Source organism: Capra hircus, chromosome 10 (assembly GCF_001704415.2).
Source record: "Capra hircus breed San Clemente chromosome 10, ASM170441v1, whole genome shotgun sequence".
NCBI lineage: Eukaryota > Metazoa > Chordata > Mammalia > Artiodactyla > Bovidae > Capra > Capra hircus.
This window is the reverse complement of record NC_030817.1, coordinates 79,201,290-79,225,899: the sequence shown is the minus strand read 5'-3', so window position 1 is coordinate 79,225,899 and position 24,610 is coordinate 79,201,290. Positions and strand designations below refer to the sequence as shown.

At 48.6% G+C, this 24,610-nt stretch overlaps 1 gene segment (V, D, J or C); it reads right to left on the bottom strand.

Annotated features, from left to right (window-relative positions):
• The window catches only part of LOC102182508, a 486,583-nt gene continuing 468,357 nt past the window's right edge, over nt 6,385-24,610 (bottom strand). Inside the window, 4 exon segments of the C gene segment in view lie at nt 6,385-6,945; nt 7,574-7,681; nt 9,086-9,130; nt 11,129-11,401. Of these exon segments, the coding sequence occupies nt 7,575-7,681; nt 9,086-9,130; nt 11,129-11,401 (425 nt within the window).

The following is a 24,610-nucleotide window of genomic DNA, read 5'->3' as shown; positions in this document are numbered from 1 at the left end:
GGGTCAGCAAGGAGAGGCAAGGCCTCCCTAGAGTTTGCTAAAAATAGTGTCTCACTGTCTCCACTGGAAAAAACTCCTGTTTCATGTTAGCCCAGTTTCCTCCCATCAACGCTAGAAGCATGAGATGGAGACCAGTTGCTGACCACTCTCTGAACCACAGTCCTTCATCTACTCAAACTCTCTGAAGTCCTGCCAACCATGTCTCACATTTATATGCTCTTTCCCTAATCGTCCCTTTTTCCCTCCTTGGCTGAATTCTGTGTGGGTGGCTCAGGAAAAGGATAGACAAGCACGCTTTCTGCTTCTCGGGGGGATTTTTAAAGAATCTGACAACAGAAGGGCTCTCTCCCCTGGATCCTATTGCCTCTGGAATGGGAGTGTGCCTACATTTCCAAAACAAACAGTGAGAACGGGCTGCCCTTTTCCCAAAGGTGGTGAGACCCCTCTGGGATGATGTGTGGTGTTCTGGCTTGGGATGAGGGCTGCCCAGAGAAACGACCCATTGGGGGTGGTCTACTTTCATCAGACTTTGCCTCTAGCTCCTGGGGGCCCCTTTTGGGGGAGAGGCTTGTGCCGTATGGCGTGTGGATTCTTAGTTCCCCGACCAGGAACTGAACCCAATGCCCCCTGCAGTGGAAGGCAGAGTCCTAACTGGGGACTGCCAGGGAATCCCCAAGGGGGCCGTTTTGAAAGCAGAGAGGCCCCCAGAGGGTGAGAGGGGAGATAAAAAGCAAGAGTGTTCAGGGGTGTTGCAAAGAGCAGAGTGGGCAGCCTGGAGTGCCTTGGGGCCGGGAGGGCCGGCTTTGTTCTGAAAATTGGCTGCAGCCTTGCCAGGGCCTCCCATAGCTGTAATTTCTCCTCCCTCAAGCTCTTCTGGAAGCCATGGAGGGGGAAAGAAAATGAATATGATGGTGAAACCAGAAGCTCCTGGGGCATAATGAGGGGAGAAATGCCTGTCTACTGTGGGCAACAGAGACACACTGGTGAAGCAGCAGCCCCACTTTTATCTCAGCGTGGTGGTCCAGCCTGACCTAGCTCTACCGACCCCCAGGCAGGGTCTCTGTTCAATTTTCTAGGCATTCCCTTAAAATGTGCATTCAGTTTACTATGCTGAAACTGTGCATGTGTTAATAGGAACAGTACTTTACTGTATAATTTACCTGTGCTAAAATGCACAAATCTTATGTGTACAGTTGGGCTTATTTTGACATGTCTCTACACCTGTGTAAATCACCCAAATCAAGATGCAGAATATTTCCACCACCTGGAAGCTTCCCTGGGGCCCCTTTCCAGCCAGTCCTTGTACCCCAGAGGCATCCACTGTTCCCATTTCTGTCGCTGGTGATTAGTTTTGCTTGTTCTTGAGCTTCATCTGTGTGGAGTCCTATAGTTTGTACAGAGCCTGAATCCCTGGGGCCTGGCCTGTGTCTGCACTTGGCAGGTATGCACTGTGAGAGCAGCCTTGGTTCTTAAACTACCCTGTGAGAGAGCACTGATCCCATTGGGAAACTGAAGCTGTGGGTGGTTAGTGAGATGCCCAAAGGGCAGGAGGTAGTGGTGGATCCTGGTGGCCAGCCCAGGCTCCCTGATTCTGAATCCAAAGCTCTCTCCCGGCTCCCAGGGGACTGCGCCACCCACTCCCTGGGGGCTCCTATCTAGTGCTCTGGATGAAGGAGCCTCGTGATCCTGGGCAGGTAGCGCCCCCTGCTGTCTACGGGGCCAGACCCTACACTCTCTCTCCTCCAAGGGATGTGACAGGATCACCCGGGCAGGAGCCCAGGTCAGTGATGGACAAAGGGCAGGGGCTCGGCTCCTGGAAGGAAGTCTCCTGTCCTTTTATTTACCTTTGAAAAGACATTTTCTTAAGCGTTTGGGGGTTTTCCTTCCTCAAAAGAAGCGGATTAAGGGAGAAGAGGCCTCTTTGGTGGAGCTCTGCTGCCCCCAGGTGGGTGGCTGGGACACTACCACAGAGCCGGACGTCCAAACCCCGCGGTCTTCAGGTCTCAGGTTCCCATGGTCCTTCTGTGGCTCTCCATCTCCCGGCCTCCCGAATCCTGGTCTCCTTGGCTTCTGAGAGCCAGATGTCCCTCTAGACCATCATCTTGCACTTCAACCCTGACCTGGAGCGGTTCCTTGGAGAACCAGCTCCAGCCGTGCATAGGAGGGGGAGATGTGCCCACACCTCCCGGGGAGGGCGGGCTGGACAGAAGCCTAGAGGGCCTGTCAGCATAAATAAATGGTGTGATCGAGTGAGATCAAGGTTTGATCTTAGGACTTGGCTGGGGGGAGGGGGCGATAGGCGGGGCGGGGGTACTTCTCGCTGTGGGGTGCGCAGCCGCCCTGCCTGCCGTGGGCGTGGGTGCCGCCGCCAGGGCCCCGCCGGCCCTTCCCAGCTCGCCGCCTTCCTGTCGCACCTGCGGTCGTGGTGGTGTAACGGCCCGGCCCTCCCGGCCCCGGCACGTGGCCTGGGGTGATGCTATCTCTAACTCGGTATTTTTAACTCGTTTTTTCCAGAGGATGTGGCTTCTGTGGGAGAGCTTCAAAGGGTGCCCCACTTGCCCCTCGCGGCAGCCATGACGTCATGGAAATGGGAGGGGCCGCCCCAAGCCCCCCCCAAACACCTGCACGGAAGTGGGAGACTTTTTCCACTTCCTGTCCTACATCTGGCTACTGACTCAATGTCTGACCTGCTTATTAATTTCAAAATATAGCTCTCAGTGTGATACTCAGAGGAAACCTTACTCATGTGTGTGTCTGGGTGAAACTAGGCCTGAATCCCAGGTGGCAGGGCACCCACCTGCCAGCCTCCTGGCTTCTCAGTGTGCTCATTAACAGAGTGACAGTGACCGGGGCTTGCAGACCTCCCCAGACCCACCCATCAGTCAGAAGCTCTTCTTCCCACAGGTTGCTCCCAGAGGTAGATGGAGAGAGAATTTTAAGACAGGACTTGTGGAGAAAGTGAGGTGAATGGTAAGGCCACCTGCAGCCCTGGACCTGGGTGTGGCCCTTCAGTAACAGGAGGGCTGATTCCTAGAAGCCCTGGGTGCTTTCCCATCCCCCAGGCTCTGGATGAGTGCCCACCCGAGGCTGCTCTGGCCAAGGGACCATCACTCAGGTTCTGCTTTTCCTGATAGTTCCTGACAGGTTACTCTTAGCTCTTGGCTAAATTATGAAATGCCTTCTCAGGAGGCTCAACGGTAAAGAATCTGCCTGCCAATGCAGGAGACTCGGGTTCAGTCTCTGGGTCAGGAAAATCCCCTGGAGTAGGAAATGGCAATCCACTCCAGTATTCTTGCTTGAAAACTCCCATGGACAGCATGGCAGGCTATAGTCCATGAGGTTGCAAAGAGTCAGACAACACTGAGCGACCACACATACACAAATTGTGAAAATGTGGCTCACTGGGCCACCTCGTCTATTAATCCCTGTTTTCCTTTCTCTTATGTTCCCTCACCCCACCATATACATATACGTCTTCGCTCCTTCCCCAGTGCCTCCAGAGCCCCCTGCCTCATTTATTTGTTCACTTGCTGCTTAAGTGTATATTAAGCATCAATTGTGTGCCAGGCACTGTGCTGGGTGTTACAGACACATGGATGAACACCATATACTTCCCATCCCAAGGAGCTCATAATTGAATGGATTTTCTTGCTGAGATAGTACCTGATAACTAAAGTGATATCTGTTAAAGGCTTTACATGTGACCCCATGGGAGTTAGATTTTATGGGCAAACCAAGAAGAAAACAATTCTTCAAGACTTGGATGGCTACCCCTCCAATGGGGGGTCGTGGTGAGCGGTGCTCTGTTGTGGCTGAGACCCCACCCAAGTGTTCCTGAAGCACATACTGGTGTAGCCTGCCCTTTTCTTGACCAGATCGTGATTCCAGTTGGACTCAGAGGGCAGATGTCTGCGGAATTCTCTAGAATCTTAGGCTTGGGGTCCAGAGAGTTCATTTAGTCCCTTTTTCTGCCTCCAGGGTTGGCTTGAGCTTAAGTCTTTTGGGGGCAGTAGGATGTCTGTCCAGAGAATTCTGTTCTGCAACTGGCCTTGGGGGCACATTCCACCTTGGGATGGCGTGGCTGTCCCTCCCTGAGGCTGGCCCCTGCTGCTGAGGACCGGGGCTCTTCAGGGCTGGGCCTTCTCAGGGACTTGCTGACCGTGTCTCCAGGTCTCAGCAGCGTCTTCCCTCCACGCTGAACACTATCTGGTCGCTTACTGCATGGAGGGATCTGCTGCAGTGGCCCTCGGCCCAGCGCTACCCTCCTAGTGGGCACAGACACCCTGCCCCAGGCCCCCTCACGAGGCCACTTCAGTCCCCTCTGACACCCTGGTGGGGCCTGGGCCAGACGTGAGAACAGAGTGGACACAGCCGCCGAGGACTCCGCACCACCCCTTCAGCACTCTTGCTTAGTTGACTGTCGGCTTAACAGCCTCAGACCTGAGAGAAGGCTCTTGGTGGGATAGAGGAATCCGGATTTGAGATGGAAAACTTCCCCGAGCTGATGCTGACGCTTCCAGATGGCCTCTTACCAACCGAGGCCTTGTCACTCTCAGCTTGGGCTGGGCCTGGAAGGAGTGGGCCTTCTTCCCTCCATGGGTCTGGGAGGATCCCTGGGCACTGCGGCCGCATCCCTTCCTAGCTCCTCAGGTGGCCTCAGGGGTCCGGTGACCGCAGGGCCCTGCCATCTGAGGACCCTGAGCTGGCCTGACAGCACAGGTTCCCTTGGTCTCCTTCCACCTGGGCCTCCTCTGCGGTTCTTGGAGGGGTCTGTCTTTGGCCCCTTCACTGCCTTCCAGGGTCCCTGCCCCTGTCCCCTGCCACAAGCCCCATTTCCCCTTCATCCTCAACCTCTCCGCAGCCAAGTCTCAGGAGAAGACCTCCCTTGCCAGCCACCCACACAGTCTTTTGCCTGGATCTTATGTATACAGACCAAAGCGGATTACTATTTTGGGGGGGGAAAAAAAAAAAGACTAATTTGCCTAAAGTTTTTAACAGTTGATAAAGGCTTGCTCTGTTAACCCTCCCAGGGGCATTTTCATTTAATATGGGGAAGAGAATGCTTTAATTAAAAGAAATTCCCAGTGGTGGAGTCTCCGGCATTGTGTAGACTGATGAGTAGGCAGTTTTGAGTTCCCTGCAGGTGGTAGCTCTTCTTCTGGGTGTGAGAGTGGCCTGCTATGATGGGGTTTCCTCTGAGATTTTTCTCTTTAGTGATCTTTAAAGGCACTTGTATTTAGGCCGTACATGAGGCTGCTCAGAGACCACTGGGGTTTCTGTGACTATCCTTGGTAGGGCTGCCAGTATTGAACATGGTTCTTAACCTCTGTAGAATCAGAGATGCGGGGAGCTGGAGGCAGCCTCCAGTCCTGAGTGGCATAGGTTTTATAGGTGGTGACCCGGAACTCACGGACGGGAGGGACATGCTGATGTTACCTGTTGAGCTGGTGGCTCCATCCTTGTAAAAAGCCGCAGACCTGAATTGTAGCCGGAAGGATTTGCTTGTTTCTGGCTGTGTGGTCAGAGACACACAGGTGAACTGTAGATGTATTGGGCTAGAACCCCCTCCCACTCCTACACCAGGAATCAGTAAGCGCTGGGCTCCAGTCTTGAGAGTGGTAATTGTGAGGTGGATGGCTGAGTGGTGTCTGAGGGGTGCCCCCTTTCCTAAGCACCCCAGGAAAGGTGCTAAGGCAGCAGGAGGCTCAGGAGAATCCCAGGGGACCCCGTCTCCTGTCTTCTAGGTGAGGGCTTGAGACTCCTACTCTCCTTGGCCAAGTCCCTGGGCTTGAGAGGAGAGAGCTCATCTCTGCTTTCCTTGTTCTCACATCCAGGGTGGTGGGAGCAGAAAGTCTGGCTAGGGTCACCCTCTTCTCCCCGCTTCCCCCACTCCTAGACTGACGCTCCAAGGGGCTGAGCCTCTGGTGGGCATCCGGGCAGTGGAGTGGTAGGTGGTCCCCAGCCATGAACTTGTAGAGCAATGCACAGTTTCAGTGGCAATCCAGTCTGAAAGGAAAGGCAAAGGAAATGTTTCTTCAGGGCAAGAGACAGTGGGTGGCCTTTTGGGGACACTTGCTGTGTGGTCCCTGTCTGCCAGATTTCAGCTACAGGTCATTACCACCCATGTACATGGGCCTCCTGCTATGGGCTGCCCAGTGGAAGAGCAGGGACCCAGGCTTTTAAGTGGGTTTGCCTGGCCCCCAGCACAGGCTTCTCAGTGGAATTTTTTAGAGGTTTTTCCAGGAAGAGGTTGGCTTAAGCAGCTTGTTGAGTTAGGCCCACCGAAAGTCCCCATTGGTGGATGGCTTGGTTTCTTTCTGCCCAGCTAGTGATCCACAGCAAGCTGAAAATGACCTGGACCAAATCAGTCAAACAGGAGCACAGTCTCTTCCAAATCACTTTTATTGAAGCCGTGGCAGCAGAATATACAATGTGGCTCAGATACACAGCAGAGCAGGGCCTAGATCATGAAAAGGTAATTTTTCCCTACATCTTGTGAAAAAGGGTGATATATATATTTTTATGAACACTATGTAAAAAATATAAACAACACACAACATTCTCCAGGAGCTAGAGCCCAAGAGAACCCACTGGGGATCCACCATCCAGTGGGACATCAGAGGCAGTCTTTGGGGTGTGGAGGTGGGGAGGGAGTGTCCCCACAGCCAGGAGAGGCTGCAGCAGCCCCCTGACTTTGCCAAGAATGCCAGGCAGTGACAAGCAGCAGTGAGGAACAGCGTGGGTGGCAGCCGTGCTGGACAGCTTGTCAGCATCTTGATCACCAGTATCTGGAGGATCCAGTTGGTATGGCCAGCCAGGCCAGAGAGAGGAGGGAGCCTTCTCATCCATGGGGGCAGACAGTGTGCCTCTCTGCTTGAAGAGGGAGAGGAAGGGCGACGAGGAGCAAGGGGCGAGGGAGCATGGGGCTCTCAGGCTGTCGGTGACCTGGGATGGGGAAGAACAGGGTCAGGCTGCATAGTGATGAGATTCAGGACAGTTAGGGATGTGACGAGGATGCTTCTGTTTGTAGAGTTCTAGGGGCAGATGGACCCAGAGTTCTTTTTGATGAGATGCTCTTGTCAGTGGGATGACCTGGGACACGGGGAAAGGGTCTGGAGATTCTAGTCAGAATTAGGGTGGATAACAAATATAATACTGCCTCACCACATTGGGGTCAGAGGATCTGAGGAAAGGAATGGGGGGCCCCATAAAATTTGCAATGAATGGGGTACAATAGAAGGCATAGGTATGAATGAGTCTGGGTCCTAAGTGTCTCCTAAATTCCACTCATTAGCTGTGTGGCCTCGGCCTCAGTTTCTTTATTCCCAAAATGAGGATAATAACAACAGTTCTTCATACTTTGTAGGTGAGACCTGACCAATGTCACCTGAGGAGTGTATTGTGTTTCTTAAGTGTTTTGGGCCATTGCTATTAACAAGAGGAACCACTAACAGGGAAAGAGGAGGGTGGGTCCAGACTTAGGCCCTAAAAGCAAGAGCCTGGGGGAAGTTCCTTTTCAGAGCTTGGGGACCCGCCCCCAGGGCCCCACTGCCTGGCTGAGATGTCAGCTCACCTCAACTGGACCAGAGCCGCAGCGTCATGAGCAGGTTAAACCCGACCACCTTCAGGAGGACGATGCGGAACACGATCACTGACAGGTTTTGGGAGTTTAGGTTCACATCTGCAAAAACAAGGAGCCACAGCAGTCATGGCACAGGTCTGCACAGCCCCCGTGACAGCGAAAGCAGGGTGGGGAGTCTGGCGGGCTTCAGTGCCTGGATCTGCCTCTCCCTTTGAGCTTTGGTGCACATCCCCTCATAAACATATCTGCACATCCCTCTAGGGTCAACAGGGGCTTCCCAGGTGGCACAGTGGTAAAGACTGTCTGCCAATGCAGGAGATGCAAGAGAGGCGGGTTTGATCCCTGGGTTGGGACGATCTCCTGGAGTAAGAAACGGCAACCCATTCCAGTATTCTTGCCTGGAAAATTCCATGGACAGAAAAGCCTGGTGGGCTACAGTCCATGGGGTCGCAAAGAGTCGGACACCACTTAGTGACTGAGCACGCACATTTCATTTCCAAAGAGAAACACTAACAGTGCTTACTCTCTGTTTTAGGGCTGAGTCTCTCAGTGGATGGGGGTGGTGAATGGTCAGAACTTGGTACACGCAACACCCTGGGTCGGTGCCCCTTAGTGAGAATCTAGTGGTGGAACCACAGGAGGGATGAAAGTGAAAGTGAAAGTTGATCAGTCGTGTCTGACTCTTTGCGACCACATGGACTATGCAGTCCATGGAATTCTCCAGGCCAGAATGCTGGAGTGGGTTGCCTTTCCCTTCTCCAGGGGATCTTCTCAAGCCAGGGATCGAACCCAAGTCTCCCACATTGCAGGTGGATTCTTTACTGGCTGAGCCACAAGGGAAGCCCAAGAATACTGGGGGGGTAGCCTATTCCTTCTTCAGTGGATCTTCCTGACCCAGGGATTGAACCCAGGTCTCCCGCATTGCAGGTGGATTCGTTACCAACTGAGCCACAAGGGAAGCCCAAGAGAGATGACTCAGTACAAATGAGTCAAATGGAAATGAACGTGGGCCCAGAGCAGGTGGTGAGGAATGGTGGGGATCTTTGAGAGCCAAGGTCACCGCCCACATGAGTTTTGCTGCTCTTCTTGAAAGAAGGCAAAACCCCCAGGCTATGGAGGGAGAACATCCTTGGGAAGACCTGGTTAGTCTAGGGCTTTATGTGAGCTGGTCTGAGATTTCCCAGCTGGGCCACCCAGAAGCTCTCTTGATCTCTGTGGACAGTGGAGCCACTGAAAGGAATACAGAGGCCTGGGAGTGAGTCACTGGTCTAGCAAAACTAGACTTATCCTCGAAGTTCTTAGAGTGGAAAAGAAAATTAGAGATGGTGAGAGGAATCTAGGGATTCAAGAATGTCCCCAGGCAGCTTGAACTGCTGTTCCTGGTCCTTAGAACTTCATTCCTAGATCCCCACGCTCCTTCACACTGCCTCTATCCCGTCTGGGTGATTGTGGGTTCATCGTCTCCCCAGACCTGTGTGAAGCCAGGAGGGACCCCTCCCTTACCTGTTTCAAAGCTTTTCTCTACCAGCTTGGCATCACAGGGGATTCCTAAAAGGAGAAATAAAGACATTTTTCTTAGAGTCCTGAGCATTCTGACTTCCCACCCCAGAAGCCTTTCCATGCCTCTTCGTGGAGAGATCTGGAAGGAACTTGTCCCATATGGGACCACCTGTTGAGGCCACCACTGACTCTCGAAAGACCAGCACCCTGGCTTCTAGGCATTTCATTTACTTAATGCTGGTTGTGCTAAGTGCATATAACATGACACAAGGAGCCATCAGACCCCACCCTTGGGTGAGTTCCAATCTGGAGTCTCAGAGTGGAAGTAAGACAGACATAGTGAGAATTGCCATAAGGGGAATGGGTGCTTTCATCTATCCCACAAGGTTTTGACCCCGGCACCCCAGATCTGTTTGCTTGTTTTTTCTGACTCAGTAAATGCCATTATCATTGACCTAGCTGCTCAGAAAGAAAATCCAGCCACCTTCCTCAATTCCCTCTTTTCCTTTTCAATCCTGCATGGTTCTAGCTTTGAATCCCAAAGAGTGTTGAGCTTTTAACGCCCCTGCCGCGGGGACTTCCCTGATGGTCCAGTGACCAAGACTCTGTGCTCCCAATGCACGGGGCCTGGTTGGGGAACTAGATCCCAGAAGCTGCAACTAAGAGTTCGAATGTCCTAACTAAGGCCCAGTGCCTTAGTTAAAAAAATAGAAAACAAAATATCAAATAACTCCCCTGCCACAATCCCATCCTGGCCTCCATCATCTCTCTGCTGCATGAGCTTCTTTTCTGTTGGCACTCTCAGCTCCTACAACCCATTTTCCACTCTAGGCAGAGTGATTAAAAAAAAATTATTTATGTTGGCTGTGCCAGACGTTGCTTGCTGCTCAGTCTTTCTTTAGTTGCAGCGAGCAGGAGCTACTCTCTAGTTTTGGTGCCAAGGCTTCTCACTGTGGTGGCTTCTTGTTGTGGAGCATGGGCTCTAGGGTGCACAGGCTTTAATACTTGCAACACGTGGGCTCAGTAGTTTGGCTCCTGGGCTCTAGAGCACAGGCTCAGTATTTGTGGCACATGGGGCTTAGTTGCTCCGTGGCACGTGGGACTTCCAGAACAGGGATCGAACCTGTGTCCCCTGTAGTGGCAGGCAGATTCTTTACCACTGAGCCACCAGGGAAGCCCTCAGAATTTTTTTTTTTTTTTAAAGTAAATCGGGTATCATTCGCCTGCTTATAGGCAACCAATAGCTCCTCACTGTACCAAACAGTGTCTCCCGCTCATGACGGGCAAGGCTCTGTGATCTGGCTCCGGCCTATCTCTTCCATCTCATCTCCTCCTGCCCTTTGCCTTTCTCACTGTGCTCCTGACTCGTTAAGGTCCTTTCTCTTCTTATGGCTGGTACTTCCTTAGCCTTGAAATCTCAGCTCAGATAGCATTTCCCCAGAAGGCACTTCTCTGACTTTTGTCCATAGGGTGGCTATTTCCCCAACTCCAAGTTAAAGCAAGTATAATAATCTGGAGTTCTTTAAATTTCCGCTTGTTGATGGTTGGTCTCCCCCAACTGGAATGGGGCTTGCTCAGAGCAGACCCCTCATCGGATGCATTTCTTCCTCCATGGCAGCACCGGGCATGTTGTACAGGCAAAATCAGCAATTGCTGAGTGAATGAAGGAATGAGGTTAGGAGCTGGGAAAGTGCTTTGGCCGAGAGGGAGGAGTAAAAGAAGGGATCTGGGAGAAGCACACCGGAGCCTGAATGAGCAGTGAGGGGCTGAGCAGAGGCAGGGGGTGGGGACCCAGAGAGGGTGAGCTTCAGGGCCCTGGCGCTCGCAGGCCTCTTCCCTCTCTGCTATTTGTCTGGGACGTTCTGTGACCTGCCTGGATGGGGCTCACTGATGCTCAGGAATGAGAAGGGAGGGGTCTTTGCTGACAATTGATGAGGTTGAGACCACCAATCAGAGCAGCTTTTAGATGTCACAGACCTGAGCCCTGGCACAAATGGGCCTCTTGATGGAGGAGACTCCTTAGAGCAGAACCCAGGCTGTACTCACCGGAGTTGAGGAGGAACTTAATGCTCTCGTTGAAGGTGTTTTTGCATCCAGAATCGCTGGTGTTTCCCCAAGTCACTATCCCGTTGCTCTTGGACCCCAGGATCTCCATGTTGAGCACGGTGCTGTCTGTTTTGTGTACCATGTTCCACTCGTACCCCCCAATTTGTGTCAGGTTGATTTGATTTGAGTCAAAATCGGTAAATAGGCAGACAGAAGTGTTGCTGGATTCGGGGCTTCTCAGCTGGTACACAGTGGGGTTGGGGTCCTTGATTTCTGTGGACCAAAAAGACCTAGGTTAGGAGATGGTTGTTTTTCTCCTTGCTCCAACCAAGGCCTGAGTCCAGATGCCAGTGATGGGCAAGAATAGGGCTCTATGGGGCTGGCAAGTCACATTCTCAGGTTTGAGGTAGGAAAGAACATTCTAGAAACCATCTGCTCACAATGGACAGGACTCAGGGACGGCACAAACTATGGATCCTGGCCAAGAGGCCAGGCTCTCAATGAACACACTCTGCCAGGCCCTGCCTACCATTCAAGGAAACTAGCAATGCAGGGCCACTTAAGGATGCTGCCCATTTTTCTACTTAATAGGAACTTCTTCAAAAGCTCAAAAGGCCTAGGAAGCAACAACATAGTTCTGGCAGGACAAAGCAAGCAGAGAAAAGAGACCCAGCAAAGCAAGCTACATGTCTTAGAGTCTAGGGTGGTCTCCCCATCTTGGGCTGGTGTTGACAGGAGTGTGATGTTTGTAATAGGCAGGCATGAACTTGGAAGATGGGCTACATGACCAGGAGATTTCTCTCACTGATAACAGCTTTAGGCTCTAAATCAGAACCCTTGTGTCTAAGCCCCGGCTCTCCCATTTACTAGCTACAAGACTTTGAGCAATTCACACCAGCTCCCTGAGTCTCGGGAATTTCATCTGTCAAGTGGGGATATTGCCTCATCTTTTTTCCTGACCAGGCTCTTCTAAGAAGCCATGAGAGTTTCTCCATATAAAGTTATATTTAATAAACTGAAATAATTTTAGTAATTGCAGCTCTTGATACTACCAGGAGATTGCTATGATAACTGTGCTACCCAGTAATACACAGTTTCTACTCTTCTGCCCCAGGAAAGCAGGAGCTGCCGGAGGCTTTTCTTTAGTGCTGAGTATGACTCCTCAGTATTTTCATGGGATTCTGTGTTTTTAAAGCAACCCTTAGTGTTTATTCTTTCCGACCTCCTGCGTTTGGAGGAGGAAGCAGAGGTTTACTAGGAGGATTAACATGTTGGGGCCACCCAGCAAGTTTACAGCAGGGCTGGGATGGCAGCTTCCAGGGCCCGTAGTTCTCTGCTCCTCTAGCTTTCTCACCACACAGGCAAAATCTTGCAGACCAGTGATGCATGACGCACCCCGTGCGCTGAGCCAGTCAGGGTGGCCTTGGCAATGCAGATATCCAGCTGGATGAAAACCAGGGGAATCAGCCCTTGGCATGGCCTTGGGATGCTGAATCAAGGTGGAGCTGCCTATGGGTAGGGTTGTCCATGGTCACATGTGAGTGACACCCAAAGCTCTGGCTTCAAAGGATTCTGCCTGCTCCCCTCCAATCTCCATGTGCCTGAGAGGACGACAGCACTGTGGGTTAAGGATTTACAGCAGAAATCTTTTACTGGGAGGGGAGAGACGGGAAGCCATTAGCTAATACCACACCCCAGTGGATGTGTCAGTAGTTAGTGGGAGCCATGGGTGGGACCAGAGAGGGTGATGTGGAAGGGTGTGGAAGTGCTGAGAGAATGTGGCCTCAAGAAAGCTGAGGTTAAAGTGCACCAGACACAGGTTGGGCTCAGAGGGAGAAAGGGGTTGTTATGGGGGCCAGATACTTGACTCTGAGTTCTGGTGAAACTCTCGCTTAGATCCCAGAGCCAGTGGCTGTCAGTCTGGAGAGGGTCTAGATCATGCTGTCCAGTGTGATAGTCTTTAGCTACACTAACCAACACCAAGCAAACTCCGGGAGATTGAGAAGGACAGGGAAGCCTGGTGCGCTGCAGCCCAGGGGGTCACAAAGAGTCGGGTACGACCGAGCGACTGAACAACAAACATCAAGTAAAATTAAAAATCCAATTAGCAATTAAACCTTCATGTTGAGACCCCAGTAGCCACATGTGGCTGATGCCTACGGTGTAGGACAGTGCAGGTTGACAGAATATTTCCACTGTCACAGAAAGTTCTATCGGACGGCATTGGTCTGGAGGGTGCGATGCCACGGACCACAAGGTAAGGCTGAGGGGGCTGAGTGAGACTAAAGCCAGCTGAGAGCCTTGAAGGGTGATACCAGGGCAGGCTTACTGTTGCTCAGCTTTGCTAGTGACAGATCAAAATGAAAGAGCAGTTAGTGCGGTCAGAGAATCGGGGTGATTTTTAGCCCCTCTCAATTCTTGTTTTTACCAGCTGATACCCTTGGGCTTTCCCCATTGCATTTTTGTTCTTGTTTCTCCTTCCCAGCTTCCTTGCCCCTGGTTTCTTTCTTACTCACCCTCTCCTGCTCCCCCCACTGCAGTCTTTTCTTTGAGCTCATCCTCCAAATGAGCTGTTTAAAACGTGGAGCTGATCGAGTCACTTTCTGTTCAAAATACTCCAGAGACTCCTATCGCCTATAGGACAATGCCCATACTTCGTGGCACAGCATTGGGTGGTTGCCACGATTTGGAGTGCTTGAATTTCCTCTCTCAAGTCCTTTATATGCCCTGTATGAGCACAGCTGGACAAAACTCTTCACCCTGGCTCCCTGGAATATAAGCTCTGTGACAACTAGGACCTGTCCCTAGATGTGTCCCTAGTCTTTGCCATATCCTAGGTGCTCAAGAAATAATTGTGGGATAAATAAGTGGCCTAGTGACCATCGGATTTGGAAAATTGCTACTAATTAGACTTTTTGGTAAAAAAACCCTGGATATTGATCCCTAAACTTGGCTTTTTAAAGCCCTCTTTTAGGGACTTACGTGGTGGTCCAGTGGCTAAGAATGGGCTCCCAGTGCTGGGAGTCCAGGTTTGATCCCTGATCAGGGAGCTGGATCCCACATGGCACAACTAAGAGTTCTCATGGTACAGCTAAAGATATTGCGTGCCACAGCCAAGACTTGGCGCAGTCAAGTAAATAAATGAAAATAAATGCTAAAGAAGAAGTCCTTAAAAAATAAAGCCCCCTTTTCTTTTATCCCCAGGTACCTCAATGCAATATTTTTGTCTGAAAACAAAGAATGAGTCATTATTAATTTGGAGATCTTTAGGGGTCCATCTGCCAGAGCCCTGGGAGAAAAACATCCTGTTCCACTTTAGTAAGGTAAATGCCTCCTACCACTGATGACATCTCAGAAGGTAGGCTTAGCAAGACTGGATCAACTTTTCAGTGTGGAAGCCCAGCTATTTCTAGATCCTCACCATTCACTTTAATTCAGAATTAGCCACAGAAGCACATGTTCCAAGGCTCTAGTGCCTAAGATCCCCAGGGCACAGCAATGACAGAAAGCTCCCTTACCACCAAATCTGTGTTTGGAGGTTGGGCACCAGGAAGCCTAAATGTGGGTGAGCAGTTCTGACTTTGAGTTTGAGTTCCACTGAGGCCCTCGTGAGTGTCAGGAAGCAGTGAACCTTCACAGACATACTTGGAGTGATGGAGACTCTGGTTCCCTTGCCAAACTGCATCTGGGAGGCAACACCTCCATCTCACTCTCACTGCCTTCATTACAGAAAGCCTTAGGTGTCCTCTCCTCGGACGGATGGGCTCTTACAGCCCGCTGAGCAACAAAGGAGGGCGGTCCAGGCCATGAGCTGTCCATGGGAAGAGCTGGCCTCTCTCACCGTCACCTCTGGTCTGCATTTCTGAACTGTTTCCCTGTTTCCCAGTGGCTGGCCTTGGGCCTAATGGTCTATATTATCCTGAAGGCTCTAGCATGCCTTTTCTCCATTGTCTCTGAAGGCATCTTTGGCTTTCTCTCCATCTAACTTCATTATCAGAGTGTTTACTTGGCCAAAATGCACATGCCTTGTTCATTCCTGAGATCAAGCCCTCTTTCTTGGTGTTTCTTATGCCTGGAAGTCCCCTCATTTCCTTGCTTTGCCCAAATAGATCTTAATTTATCCCTTAGCCTCAACAAATTCTTTCTACTTCATAAAACCTTTTCCATGTAGCCCAACTTTTCAGCCAGAACCCCATTTCTCTGAATCTCTACCGTGCCTGTTATCATCATCAGCTGGTTGATACAAAAATGGTTTTCAGGCTGCAAAATTTATAATACCTTGGTCTCTTTGACTAGTTTTTATACTGTTTGGAGACAGTTCAGGCATCTCTCTTAGATATTCATACTCAGTCTCATGTTTTATAGAATGATGGCCACAGAGAAGGCATTTAAAGTTATCTGTTGAATGATTAAAGTCAAATTTTAATGTGTTTGACCTAGAGAAACACAGATTTTCAAGATCAATAGTATTGCCTTTTCCATTCACAGAGGCCTCTGTAAGACAGTTGTAACACTCACAGTTAGCCTTGCCATAGTAATACCAAGATCCCCAGGGAAAGGGTTAGCAACACTGGTCCATGGGGCTGCAAATGGTGCCACCTGGAATGACTCACCAGATATTATGGACACTTGGGTTCCTTTCCCAAACATGAGTTTACTCATCAGTCCTCCTGCATCCACACTGCTGGGGATACCATTACAGAAACTCACTGGCCCTGCCTCCTACTTCAGTGACAAACACTGGTCTCTCAGAGGGGACAGAGGATCACACTCTTTAGAGTTAGACCTTCTGCTGTTCAGTGTTGAGTCTTTGTCTCTTAATCCTTTTCTTCCTGCCCCATCCTGCTATAGTGCCCTGGATTGGAGGTTCTGATTTCCATAAACACAGAATTTAGTAGACGACCTCCTCTGCTCAGGACAACAGTGTCTTGGATCCTCCGTGAAAAGGTCCAGGACTCCTTGCCCATCATCTGACTCATGATGTTTCAGGTTCTGGCCCAAGGGTGTTTCCTGAGCATTGAGTGCAGGATGAGAGGATGTTCTGGGATGGGTGGAAAGAACCTTTTGGGATTCAACAGAAGAAAGCACCTGGGCTCAACTGGGCACCTCAGACAAAGAAGAATTAGCTGTCAGTGGCCACCTTTGCCCCGCATTACTTACTTGGTTGGACACTCAGTCTGGTCCCTGCTCCAAAGTTTAACTTATCAGTGCTGAATCTCCACTGAGGGTAAGGTCTTTGCAATAACCGTCCTGACATTAACCTGCTGGAACCTACCAGGCTCTGAGGGAACCATCTGAGAAGGGTCCCTGGCTTTTGTTTCTTAGGTTTCCTATTTCCCATAGAAATTGTTCCCCTTTCCCTTTACAATAATGAAGCTTTAGAATAACAAAGCCTTCATGATGATGATGATAATTAATATTATTTAGAAAAGCTGCCTTTTATTGATTACTTGCTATATGCCGAGCATTATCTCGTATTATGATGTGGTGATTTTTATTTTTCTGTTGAGAAAGTGAAGACTTAATTAGCTGGAGAGGACAAATCCAGACTCCCCCCAAGGGCTGCTAGCCTTCTAAGCTATGCTGTGAACCCTACACCATCCTGCCTCCATACCTTGTCGTATTTGCCATTCACATAGGGGTCTGGGTCATTTTTACCTGGGGAGCAGTTCAAAATTCTACTCAATCTCAGAGAGGAAGATTCTGTGAGCAGCTATCCCCACACTATGGTCGTTAGTCCATCCAGGGAATTTAGCTACCTGCTGCAATAAAAGAGAATTTGTGTTTACCATTAACTCATCTCTTTCCCCCAAGAGCATTTAGCTAATTTCCTGAATGCTCAGATTATCTGGTGCTGATATGATCCGTTTCACTTGAAAGCACCAAGTATCTGCAACTCTTTTTATGTTTCCGTAAATTGTTCTGCTCAGATTTTCATTTACCCAGCTGGCTCTTGGCACTTCTATCTTTACCATGAGAAATGGGAACATTGCAAGTTCCCAGAGAGTTTGTAGAAATGGAAACAAGTGCTTCACATATCCTCAAGTTTGCCATAAATCAGTGCCGGTTTTCTCACAGACAAAAGGTCAGTCACTCTGCCTCGGTCATTCACACCGTCATACTCACGCGCGTGTACAGTCAGCCTGGTCCCGGGTCCAAAGGTCGGCTTATTGTAGCCGCCAGACGACACCCACCAGGAGGATGCTTTACAAGAACTCTAGCGCCTGGCAGGGTTAGCAATGACTCCTGTGTCTGTTTCACAGGCTCCTTCAAAATCCCCCTTTCTAGCACAAGAGAAAAGTCCGGCTCACCGAGTCCCAATTCCTGAGCTTTCTGTATAACAACCTCATACACCTTTCTCTCCCAGCCAGCCTTCAGCAGGTCAGGCTCTTTCTGGAGGGTGGATGCCCATTCTAGATTCCACAGTGAAAGTGAGGAAAGAAAACTGAAAGAGTCTGGAGAAAACCCAGAGATTAATTGGGAAACGAATCTTGAGCGAACATTCACAGCACTGGAAATAGATGGAAAACCTTGAGTGCAACTTAATCATGCAAGGGAGGCCTACGAGAGCGCTCGTGTTAGAAAGTGGTTCCACTACTCCTTGAGGGCAGACACAGACTAATATTGCCATAGGAATAGTCCCATAAAGTGCACAAGGAGGACTGCTTAATTGTGAAGGTTGTGAGAATCAGGAGTGAGTTGCAGATGGGGCCCAAGAATCTAGTTCTCTGGAAAGTTCTAAGGTTAGGATTAACGTTCATATGGGGACAAAAAAAATCTCCAGTTTGAGAGTGGTTTAGACAAGTCCTTTTCAGTGAGAATTTCACAGAACTCTAGTCCTAAATTTTTCTGCAAAAAAGATTCTAAGCTCAAAGAAGTGTGGAAAATGCTGTATACTCTATTTTCAGTCCTGAAGCCTGACAACACATATTAGCAGTTTAAAGGCTCTGAGAGGTCTTACAATAAAGAAATTTAGAGCTTCTTAAACTTATTTGATCCGAGAATGTTTTGTTTCTTAAAACATCCATTAACCTCTGTGGAACATGTACAGGTTTAGATATTCATTCCCCGGAAGTCCCTTTTCTAGTTCAAAGAATTTAAAATTCATCCTAAATTTCAGCCTAATATTATCCTTAAGCTTTCGTGTTCTTAGTCTGTTCTCCTACCAACTCCTATGGACACAATTAGGGGTCTGATTGATGCTGATTATTTCTTTCTAATCATTATGAAACAGCTTCATTCTATTCGGGCAATTGCTGAACAGTAGTCAGCTATGTAGCAAATTTTCTTGACACTGTCAGGAATGGCTCGAGGGCAGATATGAACACACTCATCATGCAAGACCACATCACCCCAATACTTTGCAGGGCTTACCTACTGGGAACAGTGGCAACTTGAAAGCCTTGCCCAAATGTGAATTTGTTGGTTTTCTTTCCACACACCTTCCTACAGATCTTAGAGCTACTTGCTTCAAAGGAGATTCTGGCCCTAATGGAGAAAAATTTCCATCCTGGGTGGCGTCTCAAGTAGAGACATATACTTCAAATATTTATCATTAGACCACTTTCCTTTTTGCTACCATAGGATTTTCCACTTGTGCTATTTCCCTAGCAGGGTGGTACAATTCTTATACCTCTGAACTCTGGTTCTTCAGAAATATGATGGGCTTTCAGGCTTTCTAAAGCAACCTGAACTGACCCAGGACAGGGAAGATGCTTCGGTGAGTGCACAAATGAATGGACAAGTATGGAGGAAGTTTTCCCTCGAGAAGTGGGCTCTTACCCACCCATGTGCGTTCAGATGGATTCTGTAATCTCTTGGTTTTGTAATTTAGCAACTCTGCTGGAGAATACTTGCTGCTGTCTAAACCAATAGGTTCTAAGCAGTTACTGCCTCTGCCCTGAAGTCCTCCCCAACTCTCTAGCTAAAGGCATTTGTCAACAGTCATTTGTTTGGTGATGCCTATGTGTCAGGCATGGTGCTGGGGTGTGGCGGTTTAAGGATGAAGGAGAGCGGGTCTTGCCCTCACAGAGCTTATGGTGCCGTGCAGGATGGATGAAAGTACCAAGCAGCTAGGATAGGAGGTCAGGATGCCTTTCTTTCTGCGATTCCATCGCAACTTGTGTGTACTTCCACTGCAGTGTAGTGACACTGTCTTTAACTGTCTGTTTGTCTGGATGTCTATCCATGGGGAGATACTGGATGACAGAGACTTTTCCTTTCTTCCTTCTCTCCCTTCTATCCTTCCCTTCCTCCCTCCTTTCTTCTATATAGCGCTTAGAATGTATTGAGTTGGCTAAAAAATTTGTTCGGGTTTTTCTGTGAGATCTTTATGGAAAAACCCAAATGGGCCTTCTGTGTGTGCTCAGTTGCTCAGTTGTGTCTACCCTTTTTTGACCCCATGGACTATAGCCCACCAGGCTCCTCTGTCCATGGGATTTTCCAGGCAAGAATACTGGAGCAGGTTGCCATTTTCTACTCCAGGGGATCTTCCTAACCCAGGATAGAACCCACGTCTCTTATGTCTCCTGCATTGAATGAGCCTTTTGTTCAACCCAATAATAGGTATTTGCTAAATATTTGTTGAATGAAAGCCCTCTCAATATTTTAATTCATTTTAGATGCAATCCTGCTATCTTCTTTTATTAAGACTGTTTCATTTATCTTTTAAGTTCTGTATGGGTCCATTTTCTAAACTCAATATTTTTATTGCATTATTTAGGCCTTAAGTCCTTCCCATGTCCCTTGATTAGACATGGAGCTTTGTGAGAGTATATCCCTTGCCCATGATCTTTGGGAAATTTAACTTATCACCTTTCATGAAGATTAAATGGTAACAAAAATAAATTTTTTGGCATAATCAGTCATGATTTCTTTTCCAATAAAGGTCTTTTGTCTCAAAGGAATCTAGAAATAGCAAAAGAGTCTACCTCTGTAACGATGAAAAGGCCAGGCCCCACGGGCAATGACTACGTTTAGAAAATAAACCACTGTTGAGCTTGTGGCTGGGAATTCAAATTTCAAAACATTCAAACCTCATGAAGAAGCATTAGAAATTAGTCTGGGAAGTGCAGACTCAACATCCAAGAAAGCAGAATAGGGACTTTCTGTGCTTTTGGCTGGAGTCTAACGCTGGGCACTCACTTGGATGTCCGCGGAGTCTTGCTCCACCCCCAAAGTGAGTGCTCTGCTGCCTGGGCCCACACCCTGCCACAGTGCAGTACAAACACTGCTCTCTGAGGGTGGCCGCCCTCCCCCCTCCCCTCCCCCATATTTACAGCCTTCACTCTTGGGAACAGAGCTTTTAAACAGCCTGTTTCAAGGTTGTGATGATAAATTTCTTTCTGTGTTACTTTATGCCCAATAACCAGTCCCCTTAGGTTTCTACTCCTCTCCCTGCCATACCTGCATTCTGCCAACCCAGTTCAACGACTTTACTCATCTCTTCAGAAATGATGAATCCTGGACCAAGGCTGCCATGGTTGCCATGGCAACAAAGCTTGGGTTGGGCAAACCAGGGGCCAGACCAGTAGCCTTTGAGGTCTGTGATCTTCCTTCACAGAATGCAGGAGGGACAGTGGTAGCAGCGTGGTGGGATGGTTCACAGTAAGGCCCTGGAGTCAAATAGATCAGAGTTAAATTCTAGCTCTGTCATTCCTAGCTGTATGATGTTGGGTTGGGCAAGTTATTTGTCTCAAGCCTCTGTTTCTTCATCTGTAAAATGGGCCTAAAACTAGCTACCTAGCATTAAGATGGGTGTGAGCATTGAATGAGAAATTCTATGGAGGACAGGATGTAGTCACTGGCACATGTCAGACATTCAGTAAATAGTAGCTAATAATCTAATGGTTCCCAGAAATGATTTCCACTGAGGGAGGAATGAGGCTTTTTGCAGCCAGAGGAGACCTGTCCCTGTTCCATCGCCCTTTCCAACACCATAGGGTGCCTCAACATTCTGACTGGGATGCTCTTGCCTGGGATAGATATCTCATGGATCCAAGACAACGTGGTAAGAGATTCTCAGCCACAGAGTTGAGGAGTAAGATGGGCCCCTTGGCTGCCAAGAAGATAGTTCTGCTTCAGAAACCTAAGCAAGAGTGAAGCCTTTTTTCTCAATCCTCAGGGATTTGTCCTCTGCACACACCATGCAAAACCCTTGTCCAGCACAACCTCAATCATTTCATTAGACCTGACACAATGGTAGGTTACTCCCAGACAACAATGGGCTCTCTAATGATGGAGCAGACCAATCACAGACTCCCTCATTATTGCAGTATCCTTCCATCCTGTGTCCTCTGTCTACAGAATATCCCTTGACTGTTTCTATAATACTCACGTGGGTGAACAACAAGCTTGGTCCCTCTTCCAAGTATAAGTCCATAGTTTCGTCTTGATACACACAGCAAGGAAAGCCCTTGCTAAAACCCATCTCACATGACCTCCCTCTACCTGTTGCCCCAGTGGTTGGGGCAACAATCCAGGGAAACACTAGCTGACACGCCCAGAGTTACAGGAATCTCCCACAGTTGTCCAGGGCCCCTAAACCTAGGGCAGTGATGGGACTGAAAGAGCCCCACACTTCCTTTACTCAGGAGAATGCACATGCTCCTATCAGTGGAGAAGCAAGGCAGCAACTCCCTTGTAGCAGCAGTACCACCAGCACTGCCTGCTTGCCTGGGGCCATAGGCAAAAGTCTGACTCTGTTACTCTTTCGTCAAACACAAGTGCTCCCAAAATGGAGGCAAAGGAGATTTTATATTATATTGTCAGTGGAGATGCTGAGAGAAGCAACAAGGGGCACATAAAGGTTAGACACAAAGGTTTTTAGAAGCGACCTTCTAAGAATGTTAGGTGTGGCATTGATGGAGGACATGCCCTTCCTACTCGCATGAACATAAGTTGTCCAGCACCTATGGGGTAGGAAAATTGATGGGTTGGGGAGAGGGTCGTGTGCCCAGGAGGATCGCAGCTCACTTACTTGGTGTGACCAGCACTTGAGTCCCGTTTCCAAAAGTGACTCTGTTCCCATAATCACACTCTGGGTAAGTGCATTACAAAAACATCCTGGCTTTGCCCAGCCTCTCATAGAGGACACACATACTTCCCAGGAGCTCTAAATGCTGGGAACCTGGGAAGGCTGACCCTAACGTTTTTCCTGGGATGGGTGCTCTGAGCGCTGGAGGGAGATTCCCTAATGGCTGTAGCAGCTTCAGCCCCATTGCTACCCAGCACCTCCATTTTCCTCATCACAGCCATCAGCAAACAGCCTCTGGCTACTTCTCCTGCGTGGGGTAGTGGGGAAGCAGAGCCTTTGCAACACTTGGTGAAAAACTTGTCTCCTACCTCGGCCGGGTGGGTGTGCATGTTTCTGAAGGTACCAGGCAGCAGCGGGCATTTCCCACCTCAGCTGCCCTTCCTGAGAGGAAGGCACCATCGTCTTGGGGACATTTGCAAAAGTGTTTGCAATGTTTCACTTTGCCAAAAAGAGTGGGAGCAAGAGCGTTTTCAGTAAGCCGTGCTGGGGCACATGCTGAAAACATGCTTCGGTGAGACTCAGAGTCACCGCATCCTCCTTGGGCCTGAGCAAGACTCCTGGTGACTCACGCCTGACTCATTCCTGCTTCTACTGTTTCTGTCCTCACCTCAGTCAGGCTGCTTTCTGTCAAGGGTTGTCAAGAAAGTCAAGCATCTCAGCAGATAACAGTCTCAGGTCCTTTTCCAGAAACACAGGGGTGAAATCTTGCTTGCTCTCTGCCAGGGAATGTGGGCTATCCACGGTCCTGTTTCCAGCCAGTGGGGCCCCAGGTCCTGTGCATGACCGCACACAGCACGCTGCTTGGCGTGCCCACATATAAATTGTTGATAGACTTTTAATAGATGGGTGTTTTGTTTTTCTGACAAGACTGGAAGTTGTCGAGAGCAAGAACCACATCTTGCACTTCTTTTCTTGGTTTGTTTCTTTTTAAATCACATATGGCCCCTGGCTTGTTGATGATGCTCGGTCATCACCTACTGAGGCGAACTAAGGTTTACCGTGCATAATTATTGGGACAAGAAGGCCAGTTTAGGGAGAGGTTAAAAGCTAAGTATACTCTGGGTAAATATGAGCTGCAAAATATAAGTGCTTAGGCAGGGAAAAGCTAAGGAAGCATTTCTCAGAGAGGTAATCGGGAGGCAGCATAGAAACCAAAATATTGTGAGGTTAATATGGACCCTCAGTAGAGAGGGGGCAATGGAATGAACAAGTACTTGATTCCAAAGGAAACAGATGTTTTTCTCCTGTTACCTTCACATTGATTCTCCTTAAAGGGTAAAATGAATAACGTGGCAGAAAAGTAAATTCAAAGTTAGCAGCATTGTTCTGATTAATAATAACAAAACAGTAGTGGTAATAATAATAATGAGATGACAATAATAATGATTATTATTATCATCATCATATTATGTTTAGACAAGAGCAAATGCTACATAGATACACGTAAACCCAATACTCGAAGTGAGGTTACACATTTCTGGAGATCTGACTTACTTGGGTTGATCAAAAGTTGGGTGCCAGTTCCAAATATGAATTTCTGATAACCTGTGTTCACAATCTGACATAACTCTATACAAAATGGTACCCCATGACTGGGCCAGCTCTATACAAATGGAGCCCTACAGTTGGGCCATAGCCTGGGATTCCTCAATCACACACAAGTTAGTTATTAAGTGTGTGTGGTCATCAAAGTGGGAAGAGGTGTATAATTTTACTACTTAACCTTCATTTATAAGAACCCTGGAAGATGACAGGAAATAAGTCACAACTCAATAGAAAATCCTGCTCTGTATACAGTACATTAAAAATTGTGTGAATATTCAGGGTTAACAAGTCATTCATATAATTACAGAGTTTTAGTTCTAGACAGGACCTAGGGTAGCTATGTCCATCCACACTTACTAAGTGTTCACTACATATTTCTACATGAATAATGCTCATGGATATATATAATACAACTTTACCATTGCCAACCTATCTTATTTAAATAGCAGACAAAACTCTGGGGAAAAAGTCAATGAAAACAGATATCCATATCCTTAAACTATAATAAAAATCAGGTTATTTCATGGAACTTACTTGTTTCAACAAATAGCTTTGTTCCTGTCCCAAAGACAAGTTTGAAGCCTCCCGTATTTGCCACAGTGATTTGTGCTGTGACAAAATGGACCACTTCCTTCTTCCATTTTTATGCCACAGCTGGGGATTTGGCTCAGGGAGCCTTATTTTGGGGAAGGTATTCAAAGCAAGGAGCACTTTTTTGCTTTTTCTTTTTTGGCCATGTGGAACTTCCCCGACCAGGGATCAAACCCATGCCCCTTGAAGTAGAAGCACAGACTCTTAGGCAAGGAGCAATTTTTTTTCAATAGTCTCCCAGTAAAACCCAGTTTTTTTCCTGCTCATGAACAATCTTATACATCTTTCCTGTTAGAAGTTTAAGTTCACCA